The sequence below is a fragment of the Agelaius tricolor genome, unplaced genomic scaffold (genome assembly GCF_023055355.1).
Source record: "Agelaius tricolor isolate 1412-34295 unplaced genomic scaffold, bAgeTri1.0.p SCAF_127, whole genome shotgun sequence".
NCBI classification, from domain to species: Eukaryota; Metazoa; Chordata; class Aves; order Passeriformes; family Icteridae; genus Agelaius; species Agelaius tricolor.
Genome location: NW_027269387.1, coordinates 59261 through 75229, shown reverse-complemented (window position 1 = coordinate 75229; position 15969 = coordinate 59261). Strand labels below are relative to the sequence as shown.

Sequence of the window (15969 nt, the reverse complement as noted above, 5' to 3'; positions counted from 1 at the left end):
GCTCGGGAATTCAGGAATTCGGGAATTCAGCTCTGGGATGAGTCCCTGCTCCCTGGGATTAGAACGGTTCAGGAATTCAGCTCTGGAAAGAGAAAGGCTCGGGAATTCAGGAATTCAGCTCTGGGATGAGTTCCCTCAGGCCCTGGCATAAGAAAGGCCCGGGAATTCAGCTCTGGGATGAGAAGGGATCAGGAATTCGGCTCTGGAATGAAAAGGGATCAGGAATTCAGCTCTGGAATGAGAAGGGCTCAGGAATTCAGCTCTGGAATGAGAAGGGCTCAGGAATTCAGGTGTGGAATGAGAAGGGATCAGGAATTCACCTCTGGGATGAGAAGGGATCAGGAATTCAGCTCTGGGATGAAAAGGGATTAGGAATTCAGCTCTGGAATGAGAAGGGATCAGGAATTCAGCTCTGGAATGAAAAGGGATCAGGAATTCAGCCCTGGAATGAAAAGGGATTAGGAATTCAGCTCTGGCATGAGAAGGGATCAGGAATTCAGGTGTGGAATGAGAAGGGCTCAGGAATTCGGCTCTGGGGTGAGAAGGGATCAGGAATTCAGGTGTGGAATGAGAAGGGCTCAGGAATTCGGCTCTGGGGTGAGAAGGGATCAGGAATTCACGAATTCACCTCTGGGATGAATTCCCTCCGTGCTCAGCCCTGGGATAGGGTGGGGAGGCAAAAAAGCAAAACCCTCCCACTTCTTTTGTTTTGTGCCTTTTGGGGCAGAACGAGCAGAGAGAAGCTTGGTTCGTCTCCTGAGATAACCCAGAAAATGGAAGTGTGGGGAATTCTGGAGAGTTTAGTGGTTTTGGTTGCGGGGAATGAAATTATTTAATGAGGAAAAAAAGCGCTTTATTGCCAAAGGCGCTGAGACAGCGCTGCAGATGAACCCGAACCAGGCGGATCTGGGTGAAGAAAAAGGGAAAAAGATCCGATTTGGGTAAAAAGGAATCAGTCGCCCAACGTGGGGCTCGAACCCACGACCCTGAGATTAAGAGTCTCATGCTCTACCGACTGAGCTAGCCGGGCTCCTGAGGGCTCTTATTTTCACTACTTTTTTACTAAAAGAAAAAGTTTCATTTGGTTTCTGTACATTATTTAAAAATTAAACCGGTTTCTGTTTCAAAAATATTAAATTGAGTATAAGAAACATAAAAGTAAAGAATATAAAACTATATGAAAATAATAAATATATATTTATGTGCTGAAATATATTTTATCTATTTATTTACTTATTATACTAGACGGTGTATTTATATATTTTATATGGATTTATACATAAATTAGACACCATATAATACATTTGTTCATCTATTTATGTATTATTATTTATACATTATTTTAAAAAATATATTTTAGATGTATCAAAGCATAGTAAAATAAAAGCATATATATAACGTATTCTATATTTTAAATATATAGGGTTATTTATTAATTTAATAATTTAATTTATAAATATTTATATATTTATATAGTTAATATTATATATTTATCTATTTATATTTAATATTATAATATTATTTATATATTATATATTATTTATATATTATTATATTATAATATTATATATTTATATATTTTAAATATATATTTAAAATATTTATTATATAAAACATATTTATTATATAAAATATATTTATTATATATTCTAAAATGCATATTTTATATATTTATTAGTCATAAAATTAATTTTAATTTAATCCATTGTTTTAAAAGTATATATTTTAGCTATATAAAAGCATACTAAAAATATATATAACATTTTTTATATATTTTTAAAAATATTGGTCATAAAAATAAAAATCCCAGTTTCTCCGCAAGTTCGAGGAGATGCTGGGATGATGCCGACGGACACGGAGCGCGCGAGGGGAGCCCCAAAATCCCCCGAAACCCCCCCAAAATGCGGTGCCTCACCCGGCCGTGCGCTCCCCGGGGCTCCCGGCGCCGCCGCCCCGCGCCCGCTTTATCCCCGCGCTGCCCTCGGGGCCTGAACGACCCCGAAACCGCGGAACAATGCGGGGAACAGCTGGACAAACAGCCGGACAGACACCTGGACAAACACCCGGACAAACCCCGGACACCGCCCCCGCTCCCTTTGTCCCCCCTCTGTCCCCGCGTCCCAAAAAAACCCCAAAATTCGGGAACCCAACCGCAAATCCCGCGCGGATTTGGGGGGACGGGGATGGAGCCGGAGCGCCCCGGGATGCCCTGAGGGGTCTTAATTAGCGGCAGGGGTAATTAGCGGTGATTAATGCCCTGTCTCGCTGCTCCCGAAGCCTTTGGGGCCGGGCCCGTCCCGGGGTTTCTGCAGCTGCCCGGGCGTGAAATTCCTGGTGTCGGTCCAAATCTGCGTTTTGGGCTAAACCCCGACATTTCTGGGTCCCAAATCCCGACTTTTCTGGGTCCCAAACCCTTCTTTTTGGGGCTCAAATCCCGACATTTCTGAGTCCCAAACCCCGACATTTCTGAGTCCCAAACCCCGACATTTCTGGGTCCCAAACCCCGAAATTTCTGGGTCCCAAACCCCGACATTTCTGAGTCCCAAACCCTTCTTTTTGGGGCTCAAACCCTGACATTTCTGGGTCCCAAACCCCGACATTTCTGAGTCCCAAACCCTCCTTTTTAGAGCAAAACTCCTCCCTTCCCGAACGTGAAATTCCTGGTACCAGTCCAAGCCCTCCGTTTTAAAAAAATTACTATATAATTAATAATAATAATAAGAATAGTAAAAAAAAAAATTTAAAAATAAATAATTAAATAAGAATAAAAATTTAATCACTAAAAATAGTTAAGGAAAGCAATTAGAGTTTGAAAAATTACAATCAATAAAGGGTAAAAATTATAATTTTTAGGTACATAAATGGGAAAAAGAAAAGAAGCAGCGCCCAACGTGGGGCTCGAACCCACGACCCTGAGATTAAGAGTCTCATGCTCTACCGACTGAGCTAGCCGGGCTCCTGACAGCTGCGGGCGGCTGCTGCTTGCCAGAACACAAATCCAAAATTAAAAATTCCAAATTTTTCGGGAATCCGGGCAGAGGACGCGGCCCCTCGTGCTGCTGCTTCCGCTGATGTTAAAACCTTTCATTAAAAAAAAAAAAACAAAACATATATACATATATTTATTATTTTAATCATAAAATCCAAAGCCTTTGATCCCTATTAAAAACATTTTTTTCCCCCTTCTAAAATTATTATTATTCCTTCCTCAATTATTATTCCCCTTTTCAAAAGTTATCCCTCCCTTTTTTCTCAAATTATAATTCCCTCTTCCAAATTACTGCTCGCTTTTACACATTATCGTTGCCCTTTTCAATTTATTTCCCTTTTTCTTTCTCTTATATATATATTTTTTTATTTTATTTTATTTTTTTTTAGTATTTTTTAATTCTTTTTTTTTTACTGCTCAATAAAAGATGGACCTCGGGCAGGTGGAAGGGGACTTCTGGCGGGAAAGGGAGAGGCACAAAAAGAGGAGAAGAGGGATAATTTGGGGGTTAGGAGATGTTAAATCCTGGAAAGATATTGAAAAAACAAAACGAAAGAAAAGAAAATTTTTTGGAGAAAACAGCTTCTTCCCTGACCGGGAATCGAACCCGGGCCGCGGCGGTGAGAGCGCCGAATCCTAACCACTAGACCACCAGGGAGCTGCAATAAAAGCTTTTACCTCTAAGATAGGACCAAAATAAAAGATTTAGGGTTAAATTCCCTGAAAAAGGGGCCTCTGCGCGTTTTTCCCCCTTTTTTTCTCACCCTCCGAGCCCTAAAATCCCCCCGATTTAACCCAAACCATCCCTGGCTCCCCCCCAGCGGCTTCTCAGGCACCTGGGAGCGCAGAAATCTCCCCAAAAAATCCCTTTTTACCCCCATTTGGGACGCCCCGTCCCGAACTAAACCAGAACTGCACAGTTTTCCCAATTTTCCCAATATCCCCAATTTTCCCAATTTTGGACTCACCCCCGTGCTTTCCACACAGGGGGAAAACACCCGAGAATCCATGGAAAAAGCAGATTTGGGGCATTCCAGCAGCTCCAGAAATCTGAAGGAGCTGTGGATGAAGGGATCGGCCAAATTCTTGCGTTTCGCGAGGATTTTTGACCTCAATTTTGCTGATTTTTTTCCCCCCAATTTTTCCCTTCAAATTCCAGCACACGGAAAAAAATAAAATCAGCCTGGATCCGGCCAGAGAAATGGGAATAAAACCAGAGGAGGGGGAAGGGGGTGAATTCTAGCAGGAAAAAAAGCCCGAATTTTCCGGAATAATGGGAAATTCGGAGCCAAAAGCTGCGACAAAAGCGGGAGGGAACGTGCTGGACACGATTTGGGATTTTTGGCTGCAATTCCAGGTCACGTCCCGAGAGCAAACAGCTCCATGCGGGAGCAGGAACGCGTGACCGCAGCGCCGCCTCCTCCTCCTCTTCCTCCTCCTCTCCCCCTTTTTTTCGGGGGGTTTTGGGGGTTTTTTGGGTTTTGGTTTGTTGGGTTTTTTTAATTTTGGAGTTTTGTGGGGGTTTTTTTGGTTTTTGGGGTTTGTTTGGTTGGTTTGGTTTGGTTTTTTGAAGTGGTTTTTTTGGGGTTTTTTTGTGGGGTTTTGGGGGGGTTTGTGGGTTTTTTTTTGCTTTTGTTTTTTATGTTTTTGGGGGTTTTGTTGTTGTTTTTTGGTTTTTGGGTTTTGTTTCGATTTGGTTTGTGTTTTGGGGTTTTTTTGTTTGGGTTTTTGGGGGTTTTTTTTGGTGTGTTTTTGTTTGTTTGTTTTTTATGGAGCCTGTCCAATTTTTTAATGAATTTTGTCCCAAAATTTCTGTGGAGAAGGGCGCTTGGTTTTCCAGCACGTCGAGATCACCCCTGTGGATGCAGCACTGAAAAATTTCTGGATTTGAACATTTTAAAAGTTAAAATTTCCTCTCCTCCTCTCCACCTTTGCCGGGGATGGACAAAATGGGAATTATCCCTACCTGTGCCATTGATAATTTGATTTTTTAATTAATTTCCCCTCTGGGAAGCAGACGCGAGAAATGAGGCGTGCACAGGAAGTGGGGAGCACAGCTGCCAGCCCACAAAGCAGCTCTAAAAACTCCCAAAATCACCCCAAAATTAACCCCAGCCGGCGAGGGGGTGGAAAAGGGAATGAATTTCCCCAAAATCAGGGTGTTTCTGCCTGGTTTCGAACCAGGGACCTTTCAGCGTGTTAGGCGAACGTGATAACCACTACACTACAGAAACCCGACTGTAAAGCGTCCGGGGGAAAAAATTCCTGGGAATTAACAAAAAAGAAAAATTTATTTTTCCTTTTATTGGCATTTTTCTACATCCATTGTCCCTTTTTTTCCTTCTTTGCTTCCAGGTTTTTTTCCCCCAAAACCCACCCGGATCTCCCTCCCGAGGCTGCGCGCCACCAAAAGCCCCCAAAAACGCCCAGATTTGGGTCACCAGAGAAGGAACTGCGGAATTAAAACCATTTCAGACACCCCAAAACGCAGAAATGTCGAGGCCAAAGTTTCTTTACTCCGGCTGGCCGAACCCGAGCGGAATCGCTCGGAATTGGGGTTTATAATTTGTGCGCCCCGCAAAACGACCCCAATCCTATGAAGCCGGAAAATTAAGGGGGGAAAAAAAATAAAAATTAAAAAAAATATAGAATAGAATGGAATGGAATGGAATAGAATAGAATAGAATAGAATAGAATAGGAGTAAAATAAAATAAAATAAAATAAGAAGTAATAAGAAGAAATAAAATAAAATAAAATAAAATAAAATAAAATAAAATAAAATAAAAATAATATTTAAAATATAATATTTTAGGAAATAATAAAAATAAAAATAAAAATAAAAATAAAAATAAAAATAAAAATAAAAATAACAAAACCCACAAAACCAAAGCGAAACAAAACAAAAACAATACCACCAAAATAGCGACTGTTTCTGCCCGGTTTCGAACCGGGGACCTTTCGCGTGTGAGGCGAACGTGATAACCACTACACTACAGAAACGCTGCGCTTGGGTTTTTTTGCCTTTTTTGTGCAACACTGAGCCCCCAAATTCCCTCAGGCTGTTCCTGAAAATTTCCAAATCCTGGGAGAAAATCTCCCCTAGTAGCTTTGGATTCCCTCATCACTTTTAATTCATTCCCTTTTCGCTTTTCGTTCATTTTTCTTACAACTTTAATTCCTTTATCCCTTTTAATCCCAGCTGCGTTTGTGAAGGGCCTAAATGAATTGCAAAAAGAACCAAAACCCCCCACAAAATTGTGCCAAAACCGGTGGATTTTGTCAGATTCTGAACCAGGGAGATTTCAGGTGAAATCACGGACATTTGGGGCAGCCTGAGGTTAAAAAATATGATTTTTTTAAGAATTTAGAATTTTTTTTCCTGATCAGGAATCAGAGCCACGGCTGTGAAAGTGAAGGATCCTCACCACTAAACCACCAGGGAGGACAATTTTAAGATAAATCCTATTGTTTAAATTAATTTTGCTATTTTAATTTAGTATATTTTATCATTTTTATTGTTTTCCTGGTTTTCATTGATTCTCTTATTTTCTTGAATTATTATTGGGGGGGGGAAATTTTAAAATTAAATTTAGTTCATTTAAAATTAAATGTTAATGAATTTAAAATTAATTTCGAGTTCTCCATTGTTTTTCCTGGGTTTGATTCTTTCCAGACCACCTGAGGCTGAGGGGGAAGAGCAGATTCGGGGCGTTTTGTTGGGTGTAAAAAAATCGCCGTGAATGGTAAAATTTGGGCTGAAATCAGCTCCCTGGTGGTCTAGTGGTCAGGATTCGGCGCTTTCACCGCTGCGGCCCGGGTTCGATTCCCGGTCAGGGAACTCGGAATCCAAATTTTCCTTAAAAATCAAACTGAATTCCTCAATTCCAGCCGATTTTGTCACTTTGGAAAGGGAGCGGCCACTCCAAATCCAAGGAATTTTAAGGCATTTCAGCCATTGCTGGGGCAATCATATTCCCAGATTTTCCTGGGAGTGAAATTTTGGAGATATCGGTTTGTCCGCAGGGAAAATATTTATGTATGAATAAATAAACTTTTATATTTAAAGTTTTAAACTTTTCTTTATGTAGAAGCTTTATATTTTTAATAAATAAAAGTTTTAAATATTATAAATTTATATATCATCTACATATTTATATAAATATAAAGTTTATATATAAATAAAATAGAAAAATAATATAAACATAGAATTAAAAAGAATATAAAATATATAAATAATATAATATATAAATATATAAACTAAAATAAACCAGTTCAGAGTTATAAACACGGATTTTTACCAGCACCAGGTAAGGGAGTAAAAATTAAACACTTTCGCTCTATAAATACACGTCTTTTTTTTTTTTTCCTTTTGCCGTCATGGCCGTGAAGGAATCTGAAAGAAAATTGAGACACAAAAATTGTTTAAAATTAACAATTCAGGTGCTGTTTCTGCCCGGTTTCGAACCGGGGACCTTTCGCGTGTGAGGCGAACGTGATAACCACTACACTACAGAAACGCGCCGTGTTCAGCGTTTCGAACCTACCACCCTCAAAAGTAAAAAAAACCAGAAACAATATAAAAATAAAATCAAAAAAACAATAAAAAACCCCAAAAAACCAAAAAACGAGCACTTTTCCCGCAGAATTTCCAGGCAGAATCTGCGCCGGCCCCAGAGGCCGCGGGGATTTGACCCAGGCCGGAAGTTTCTACAGACGGGTTTGGATCGCCCAGGGGGAATTGGCAGAAAGTCCAAGAATTGCCGGGAGGGAGAGGCGTTTTAGAGGCGTTTTTTCAGCCTTTTTCACCCCAAAAGGACCCACCCGGCTGCCGAGGGATTCAGGGGAAAAAGGGTGAAATTTTATAATTGGTAAATTAAAAAAAAAGAACATTAACGCAAGGCCCGGCTAGCTCAGTCGGTAGAGCATGAGACTCTTAATCTCAGGGTCGTGGGTTCGAGCCCCACGTTGGGCGCTGCTTCTTTTCTTATTTTCTCCCCTCATCACCTAAACCTGATCTTATTCTTTCTTTATTTATTGTAGTTTTAAAATTAATAATTTTTCTAAATTATTGTTATTTTAAAAATTATACTTCTTCCCTTACCATTCCCTAATTTTTTAAAATTACAATTTTTAAAAGTTATTACCTCAGGTATTATTATTTCATTCTTCTTCAAGCCATTCCTCCTTTTTGAAATTATTTCCTTATTAAATCCTTTTTGCTTTATAAATTATTTTTCCTTTTAAAATAGAAATATAATATAATATAATATAATAATAATGTACTATAAATATATTTTTATATATATAAATATATATTATACTAATATAATTCCGATAATAATAATAGTAATAATAGTTGTCATCATCGCTCCTTTTAAAATTACTAATATTATGCCGAATTTTCCTATTTTTATTCTGTGAGAATGATTGTTCATTTTAGGAAGCATTATTCCATTTTGAAATCCTTTCCCCCTCAACTACTATTCCTTTTTAAATTAATTTTTTTTACTTTTAACAACCGCTGTTATTCTGTTTTTAATAATTAACTCTTATTAGTATTTTAAAAGGCTACACAAAGCACCAGACCAAAAAAAAAAAGTAAAATCGAACGGGCCCCCCCCAAAAAAAAAAAAAAAACCTAAATATCCGATTTGCTCTGTTTTGCCCAAAATTCGTGCCGTCAGGATGGCCGAGTGGTCTAAGGCGCCAGACTCAAGGACATTCCTTCTCTCGAGAATTCTGGTCTCCTCATGGAGGCGTGGGTTCAAATCCCACTCCTGACAGCGCTGAATTTTTTAAAATTATTTTTAAAAAATACCACTTTTTGCTCCTATGCTTTCCCTTTTTCAAATTATTATTCCTTCATAAATTATTATTTCCGTTTTCTAAATTGTTACTTACCTTTTAAAATCATTATTCCCATTTTCAAAGCATTAATCTCCTTCTAAAAGTTATTTTTCCTCTCTAAAATTACTATTCCTTTTCCAATTATTATTCCTCTTTTTAAAAGTATTCATCCCCTTTTCTCAAATTATTATTCCGTTTATCAAATGGTCGTTCGTTTTTCAATCTTTTCCCCCTTTTCCATATTGTTGCAATTTTTTAAATTTTTGAAATTACTCCCCGTAAATAATCCTAATGAAAAAAAAACCAATTCACCCCTCAATGATGGCCATTAATTAATTTCAGTATTCAACTGCAATTATTTTAGCACAGCTGGTAAACGCCCTTCATATAAACGTCACGAACAAACAGTTCAATTAGCATTATTGTTTTATTATTTATTTATTCATTGCTCGGTAACAGAAGGCGCCGGGGCAGGAGGAAGGGGGCGAGGCACAAAAAAGAGGAGAAAAAGGGTGTTTTGGGGGTTAGGAGATTATTTAAATATTAGTAAATTTTTCCAAAAAAATGAACTTTTTTAGCGAAAGTAAAAGCTCATTCCCTGACCGGGAATCGAACCCGGGCCGCGGCGGTGAGAGCGCCGAATCCTAACCACTAGACCACCAGGGAGCTCTACAAGGCACCCTATCTGTCAAAACACGGCCTAAACAAATAAATTTTGGGTTGGATTTGCTAAAAAAAGGGATTTTGTGTGTTTTCTCTCTTCCTCTTCTCACCCTCAAAACGGTAAAAGCTTCTCCCAACCCCCGAACCAACATTCCTCTGAATTCTCCTTGCAGAAAAGTGGAGATGATGGAAATTATGGAGAAAATTAGAGAGAAACGATGGAGAAAATCATCGAGAAAATCATCGAGAAAATAATGGAGGAATTATGGAGAAAATTATCGAGAAAGTTACGGAGAAATTATGGAGAAATGATGGAGAAAATCATGGAGGAATTATGGAGAAATTATGAACAAAATTATCGAGAAAATTATCGAGAAATTATGGAGAAAATAATGGAGAAAATTATCGAGAAATTATGGAGAAATTATGGAGAAATGATGGAGGAAATTATGAAGAAATTATGGGGAAAATAATGGAGAAATTATGGAGAAAATAATGGAGAAATTATGGAGAAAATAATGGAGAAAATTATCAAGAAATGATGGAAATGATGGAAAAATTATGGAAGAATGATGGAGAAATGATCGAGAAATGAAGGAAATGATGGACAAATGATGGAGAAACGATGGAAACGATGAAGAAATGATGGACAAACAATAGAAGAATGCAGTTTCCCACCCGAACCCCCGCCCATCTGACTGCCCCAGCTCGGGGGCTCAGGGGCACAGCCTGAAGCAGCACCCCCTGCCCAGGCAGAGCAGGGGCAGCAGCTCCTCGCCCCCAAACCTCGCCGCGGGGTACGCGAACATCGGCACCTCCCTCCGCACGTCAAAAAACGCCACGCGCCCGCCCTCGCAGTCCACGTAGACCCCGACCGCCTCGGGGGCCTCGGGGAGGGAAATGGGGACGCTGGGCGAGGCCAGAGCCTGGCACTGGCTGCCGCACCGCCCCACGGCCCAGATCCCCCGCTCGGGCCTGACGCTGACCCGGCCCTTCCTGGCCACGGACGCCCTGGCGACGCCCAGGGCCCAGGCCGAGCCCTGGCACACCTGAACCTCCCAGTAGTGGCGGCCACAGGTGAAGCCCTCGCGGGCCAGCACGCAGCGGGAGGAGTCGAAGCGTTTGGGGTGGTCGGGGATGTTCCTGCGGGCGTCGTCCCAGCGGACGCATTTCCCGTCCTCGCTCAGGGCCAGGCGCGGGTGGGCGGTGTCGGGGTCCAGCGTCAGGGTGACTGCAGAGGGAGCGAGGCAGGGTTGGGGGTCTGGCCCCTCGAGAGGTTTGGGGTGGGTTTGTGCCACTTTTCCCCACCTGGGAGGCTCCAGGTGTGGTTTGATGAACACACGTGGGATTGGGTTAGGCTTAGGCTTAGATTTAGGCTTAGGGTTAGGGCAGAAAAGCCAGCATGGGGAGAAAATGATGGAGAAAATGATCGAGAAGTGATGGAGAAATGATGGAGAAATGACGGAGAAATGATGGAGAAAATAATGGAGAAAGTGATGGAGAAAATGATGGAGAAAAGATGGAGAAAAGATGGAGAAATGACGGAGAAATGATGGAGAAAATAACGGAGAAAGTGATGGAGAAAATGATCGAGAAATGATGGAGAAAAGATGGAGAAATGACGGAGAAATGATGGAGAAAATAACGGAGAAAGTGATGGAGAAAATGATCGAGAAATGATTGAGAAATGAGGGAGAAATTATAGAGAAAATAATGGAGAAATGATGGAGAAAATAACAGAGAAAGTGATGGAGAAAATGATCGAGAAATGATTGAGAAAACGATTGAGAAATGATGGAGAAAATAATGGAGACATTATAGAGAAATTACGGGAGAAAATGATTGGGAAATGATGGAGGAAATGACGGTGGAAATGATGGAGAAATTATGGAGAAAATTATCGAAAAATGATGGAGAAAATGATGGAGAAAATGATGGAGAAATTATGGGAAAATTATGGGAAAATTATGGAGACATTATGGAGAAACTATGGGAAAATGAGGCTCTGGAGTGTGGGGGTTTTGCTGCTCATTTGGGGGCATCTTGGGGGCTTTCCTTTCCGAAGTTTCCACGTGGAAATTTCTGGAATTTCCGCCTTTTGAGGGGTGATTTCCAAAGGTGGTACTGGCACAGAGCCCGCCCCCTTTCCCTGGTCCCTGCCTACCTTGGAATTTCCTCAGCATCTCCTTGAGGGTGAGATTTTCCTGGGGCAGCCCTGTGGGTTCCTCTGCCGGCTCCGCCGAGGTCTCCACCGGCTCAGGGGCACTCTCCTTCTCCAGCCTGGAAACCGGGAAAAGAATTTTTCCACAAAAATCCGGAGTGGTGGGGCTGGAGAAGCAGCTGGGAAGGCTTGAAAGGCCCCTTCCGACCCAAACCACCCCAAATTTCCACCATTTCACAACTCCTTTCCCGTCAGGTTTTTGGCATCTCCAGGAGGTTTTTGGGATCTGCTCCTCCTGGAGAACATTTTCTGACCCAGCCACGGCTGGTGAAGCTCCGGATGGGGAAGATTTTTTACCAGCGGGAATGGGGGAATAAAAACAACTTTCCTTGTCCAATTTCCTCCTTCCCGCCCCGTCAGTGTGAAGGGGACACAATCAGATCTGCTAAAAGGGTGTAAAATTCTAACTCCCAAAACTCCAACTCCCAAAATTCCAGCTCCCAAAATTCCAATTCCCAAAATTCCAACTCCCAAAATTCCAACTCCCAAAATTCCCATTCCCAAAATTCCAACTCCCGAAATTCCAACTCCCAAAATTCCAACTCCCAAAATTCCAGCTCCCAAAATTCCAACTCCCAAAATTCCAATTCTCTCGGAATTTAACCCCTTTTAGCCGCTGTTTCTGAGGAGGAAACCCCCGTCCCTCCAGGGGCAGGGAGGGTTTTTCACGGGTCAGAGCGCGGCCGCAGCAGCGCTGGAGGCTCCTCCGCCCCTCCGGAGGCTCCTGACCCCGGGGTCTCCGCCATCCAGAACGGGAACTTCTGTGGCGTCCCGGCCTCGTCCCGCGCCCACCTCACCGCGGGCCAGGCGGTGCTGGGGCCTTTGGGGTCCCACCAGCCAAACGAGAACGCACCAGGAACGCAGGCGAGGAGCCACGAACCTGCTCAGGATGTCTCTGCTGTCCTGCAGGGGAGAGACGGACGGACGGACAGACGGACAGACAGACGGACGGACAGGCGGACGGACAGACGGACGGGCAGGTCAGGGCAGGGCAGGGCAGAGCCGGCCTGGGGTGAGCACCCAGGGGTGACCCTGCGGGGATTCCGGATCTGCGGGAATTCAGGCGAGGTCACGGCGGCCCCGATGAGCGGTTGGGTTATCGGCACCATCGCCCCGCCCGGGGTGGGCGTGGCGGCTGCTAATTAGCATATCCGCTCATTTGAATGTTTGGCTGTTTGAATATATGAGTGCTTGGATGTTTGGATGTTTGAATATACGGGTGCTTGGATGTCGTTTGGATGTTTGGCTGTTTGGCTGTTTGAATATATGAGTGCTTGGATGTTGTTTGGATGTTTGGCTGTTTAAATGTTTGGGTGTTTGAATGATTGGATGTGTTTAAATATTTGGATGTTTGAAAGTTTGTTTGTTTGAATGTTTGGCTGTTTGAAAATTTGGATACTTGAAGATACGGGTGTTTGGATGTTTGGATATTTGAAAATTTGGGTGTTTGAATGTTTGGCTGTTTCGATGTTTTGGTGTCTAAATATTCGGATATTTGAATGTTTGGATATTTGAAAGTTTGGCTGTTTGGATATTTGGCTGTTTGGATATTTGGCTGTTTGGATGTTTGGCTGTTTGGCTGTTTGAATATTGCAACATTTGAATGTTTGAATTTTTTTATATTTGATTATTTAATTTTCAATTAACTGCTTTGGTGGCAACCTCCAGACCAGGCATTGCTGGGGGGCTCACCTGGACAGGTGAGCTGGGCCCTGGGGGTCATCCATGACATTCCAGCGCTGGGGTGACTTTGTGGGCATTAAAGGGAATAATTCAGGTGGAAAAAATGAGTTTAAAAGGATTTTTTTATATCTCCAGGTTGGAGAAGCACAGCCCAGGGGAAGGCGTCTTTGCCGCGGCTCTGTGAGGCCGCTTCCCGCCCAAACCCGGGATTCTGTCCGGCATTTGAGGCCCCTTCCTGCCCAAATCCGTTCGGGATTTGTTTTTCTGGCCTCACCTGCAGCAGCTCCCAGGGCGGCTGCCGGCACTTCTCCTCCAGCTGCTGGATCTGCCGCCCCAGGCCGGAGATCTGCTCCGAGAGCCGGCCCGCGCTCTCCTCCCGCCGCCGCGCGATGTCCCGCTCCAGCCGCGCCAGCCGCGCCAGGAGGAGCCGCTCCTGCCCCTCCAGGAGCTGCCGCAGCTCCCGCACCCGGCACCGCAGCCGCTGCCGCTCCGCCTCCACCCGCTCCTGCCACGGGAACACCGGGAGCGGCTGGGACCGGGCGGGAAACGGCAGCGGGGTGGGCGGGAGGGGCGTTTGACACCGCCAGGGCTCGCGCAAAGCCCGGGGACTATCCACAGAATTCGTAATTTTTTTTTTTTAATTTTAAAAAATTTTATATTTTAAAATATATAAATATATAAATATATATAATATATATTATATATTATATATATAATATATATAATACATATTATATATATAATATATAATATATAAATATAAATATATAAATATATAATATACAAATATATACATATATAAATATATACATATATAATATATAAATATAGTTAATATAAATATTTATATAATATATAAAATATATACATTATATATTTTATATATTATATATAATATAATATATTATATGCTATATATTATATATTATATAATTTTTAATATATGTTATATATTTATATATATTATATATTATATATATATATTATATATTTTTAATATATATGTGTGTGTTTTCGGGGTTTTTTTGGGGGGGCGGGATCTGCCATTTCTAGGCGGCGATCGCTGGCAAAGCGTTTTCCCATGGCCCGTAAACTTTGCACCCGAAAAAGGCTCCGGACCTTTGGACGAGGGAAGGTGCAAAATAAACCCATAAACAGATTAGTCATTGTTAGAGGTCAGGGAAAGGGAAAACAGGGAAAAAAAAATAAAAACAAAAAAGAAAGATGCGATTGGGGCGATTCCCGTTTTTCTGGGGAATCTGGGGATGTGCCCCACTTGTGAGCACGTGGAAGGAGGCGAAAATCCTGGGAAAAAATCCAGGTTTGGGTTGGATATCACGGGGGGGAATTTCCTCGCCGTGAGGGCGGTGGCGGGCACGGGCAGCCCAGGTGTGCCCAGGTGCGCCCAGGTGTGCCCAGGTGCGCCCAGGTGTGCCCAGGTGCGCTCAGGTGCACCCAGGTGTGCCCAGGTGCGCTCAGGTGCACCCAGGTGTGCCCAGGTGCGCCCAGGTGAGCCCAGGTGTGCCCAGGTGCGCCCAGGTGTGCTCAGGTGTGCCCAGGTGCGCCCAGGTGTGCCCAGGTGTGCCCAGGTGTGCCCCAGGTGTGCCCAGGTGTGCCCAGGTGTGCCCCAGGTGTGCCCAGGTGCGCCCAGGTGTGCCCAGGTGCGCCCAGGTGTGCCCAGGTGTGCCCAGGTGCGCCCAGGTGCGCCCGCAGGGACAAGGGAAGCGTCACCCACCAGCAGCTCCGAGCTCTTCCCTTCCTCCGCCGCTTTCAGCCCCAGCATCTTCTCTCTCCTGTCCCTGAGGATCTGCGCGTGAGCCTGGAGTTTCTCCTGGGCGGGGGAGAAGCGCCAGCACCGGCTCGGAGCCGTTTTCTCCGCCCGGTGATGCCGGGAGCGCGGGTCGGGCGGGCCCGGGCGCGGCTGTGGCCCAGCGGGCGGAAAGCGCGGAAAACCCGGACTTTTCCAAGGAAAACCGCGCTCCCCCGGCCTCCCTCTCCTCCCTCATCCCCAGGAGCGCCCGCACCTGTCCCACCTTGTGCTCCTGCGCCGCTTCCTCGATGGGGACGGCGGCGTGCAGCCGGTGCTCCGGGGAGCGGCGGCACTCGCGGCACACGGGGCTCTGCTCCTCCTCGCAGAACAGCTTCAGAGCCTCGCCGTGCTTCGGGCAGAGCCTCTCCCCGCGCCGGGCTCGGCCCCTGAGGCTGAGGCGCTGCGCGATGCGGATGATGCCGGCCAGCTCCGCGTTGGGCCTCAGGCTGCGCTCCGGGGCCGCCTCCCGGCAGCGCGGGCACGGGAAGCTGTCCCGGGAGCTCCGCCAGCAGCGCTCGATGCACGCCCGGCAGAAGTTGTGGCCGCAGTGGATGGACACGGGCTCCTGGAAGAGCCCGAGGCACAGCGGGCACGAGGCTTCGGCGCGGAGCTCGGCCATGGCCGGCACCGGACCGGCTCCGCCTCGGGTCCGCCTCGGGTCCGCCGCGGTTCGGCCTCGGGTCCGCCTCGGGTCCGCCTCGGTTCGGCCGCGGTTCCGCCGCGGTTCCGCCTCCCCCGGGGCCGCGGTGGCTCCG

At 44.4% G+C, this 15969-nt stretch overlaps 1 protein-coding gene and 10 non-coding genes across 11 annotated transcripts; 3 read left to right on the top strand and 8 right to left on the bottom strand.

Annotated features, from left to right (window-relative positions):
* Nucleotides 1-957: 957 nt before the first annotated feature.
* TRNAK-CUU (transfer RNA lysine (anticodon CUU)) lies at nt 958-1030 on the bottom strand. The gene has a single exon. It is a non-coding gene; the product is annotated as a tRNA-Lys (tRNA).
* A 1853-nt stretch (nt 1031-2883) lies between these two features.
* On the bottom strand, nt 2884-2956 carry TRNAK-CUU (transfer RNA lysine (anticodon CUU)). Its single transcript has one exon. It is a non-coding gene; the product is annotated as a tRNA-Lys (tRNA).
* A 619-nt stretch (nt 2957-3575) lies between these two features.
* On the bottom strand, nt 3576-3647 carry TRNAE-CUC (transfer RNA glutamic acid (anticodon CUC)). The gene has a single exon. It is a non-coding gene; the product is annotated as a tRNA-Glu (tRNA).
* A 1502-nt stretch (nt 3648-5149) lies between these two features.
* TRNAV-AAC (transfer RNA valine (anticodon AAC)) lies at nt 5150-5223 on the bottom strand. The gene has a single exon. It is a non-coding gene; the product is annotated as a tRNA-Val (tRNA).
* Nucleotides 5224-5917: 694 nt separating this feature from the next.
* On the bottom strand, nt 5918-5990 carry TRNAV-CAC (transfer RNA valine (anticodon CAC)). Its single transcript has one exon. It is a non-coding gene; the product is annotated as a tRNA-Val (tRNA).
* A 766-nt stretch (nt 5991-6756) lies between these two features.
* Nucleotides 6757-6828, top strand: TRNAE-UUC (transfer RNA glutamic acid (anticodon UUC)). Its single transcript has one exon. It is a non-coding gene; the product is annotated as a tRNA-Glu (tRNA).
* A 606-nt stretch (nt 6829-7434) lies between these two features.
* TRNAV-CAC (transfer RNA valine (anticodon CAC)) lies at nt 7435-7507 on the bottom strand. Its single transcript has one exon. It is a non-coding gene; the product is annotated as a tRNA-Val (tRNA).
* A 382-nt stretch (nt 7508-7889) lies between these two features.
* On the top strand, nt 7890-7962 carry TRNAK-CUU (transfer RNA lysine (anticodon CUU)). Its single transcript has one exon. It is a non-coding gene; the product is annotated as a tRNA-Lys (tRNA).
* Nucleotides 7963-8669: 707 nt separating this feature from the next.
* TRNAL-CAA (transfer RNA leucine (anticodon CAA)) lies at nt 8670-8773 on the top strand. The gene is made up of 2 exons: nt 8670-8707; nt 8728-8773. It is a non-coding gene; the product is annotated as a tRNA-Leu (tRNA).
* A 658-nt stretch (nt 8774-9431) lies between these two features.
* TRNAE-CUC (transfer RNA glutamic acid (anticodon CUC)) lies at nt 9432-9503 on the bottom strand. Its single transcript has one exon. It is a non-coding gene; the product is annotated as a tRNA-Glu (tRNA).
* A 572-nt stretch (nt 9504-10075) lies between these two features.
* LOC139586620 (E3 ubiquitin-protein ligase TRIM39-like) lies at nt 10076-15941 on the bottom strand. Its single transcript, XM_071420180.1, has 6 exons — nt 15438-15941; nt 15140-15235; nt 13679-13909; nt 12602-12624; nt 11665-11780; nt 10076-10731 (listed from the first exon to the last, which is right to left on the bottom strand). The coding sequence occupies exons 1-6, from the start codon at nt 15831-15833 to the stop codon at nt 10217-10219; spliced, it is 1377 nt and encodes a 458-aa protein (XP_071276281.1). The 5' UTR covers nt 15834-15941; the 3' UTR covers nt 10076-10216.
* Between the last annotated feature and the right edge of the window lie 28 nt (nt 15942-15969).

Excerpts from the sequence above, each read along its gene's own strand:
- LOC139586620 (XM_071420180.1), bottom strand. The coding sequence starts at position 15,833 with ATGGCCGAGCTCCGCGCCGAAGCCTCGTGCCCGCTGTGCCTCGGGCTC. Across the intron at positions 15,236-15,437 it reads AAGCGGCGCAGGAGCACAAG|GAGAAACTCCAGGCTCACGC; the intron begins GTGGGACAGGTG and ends TCCCCCGCCCAG. Across the intron at positions 13,910-15,139 it reads GGAAGAGCTCGGAGCTGCTG|GAGCGGGTGGAGGCGGAGCG; the intron begins GTGGGTGACGCT and ends TTCCCGTGGCAG.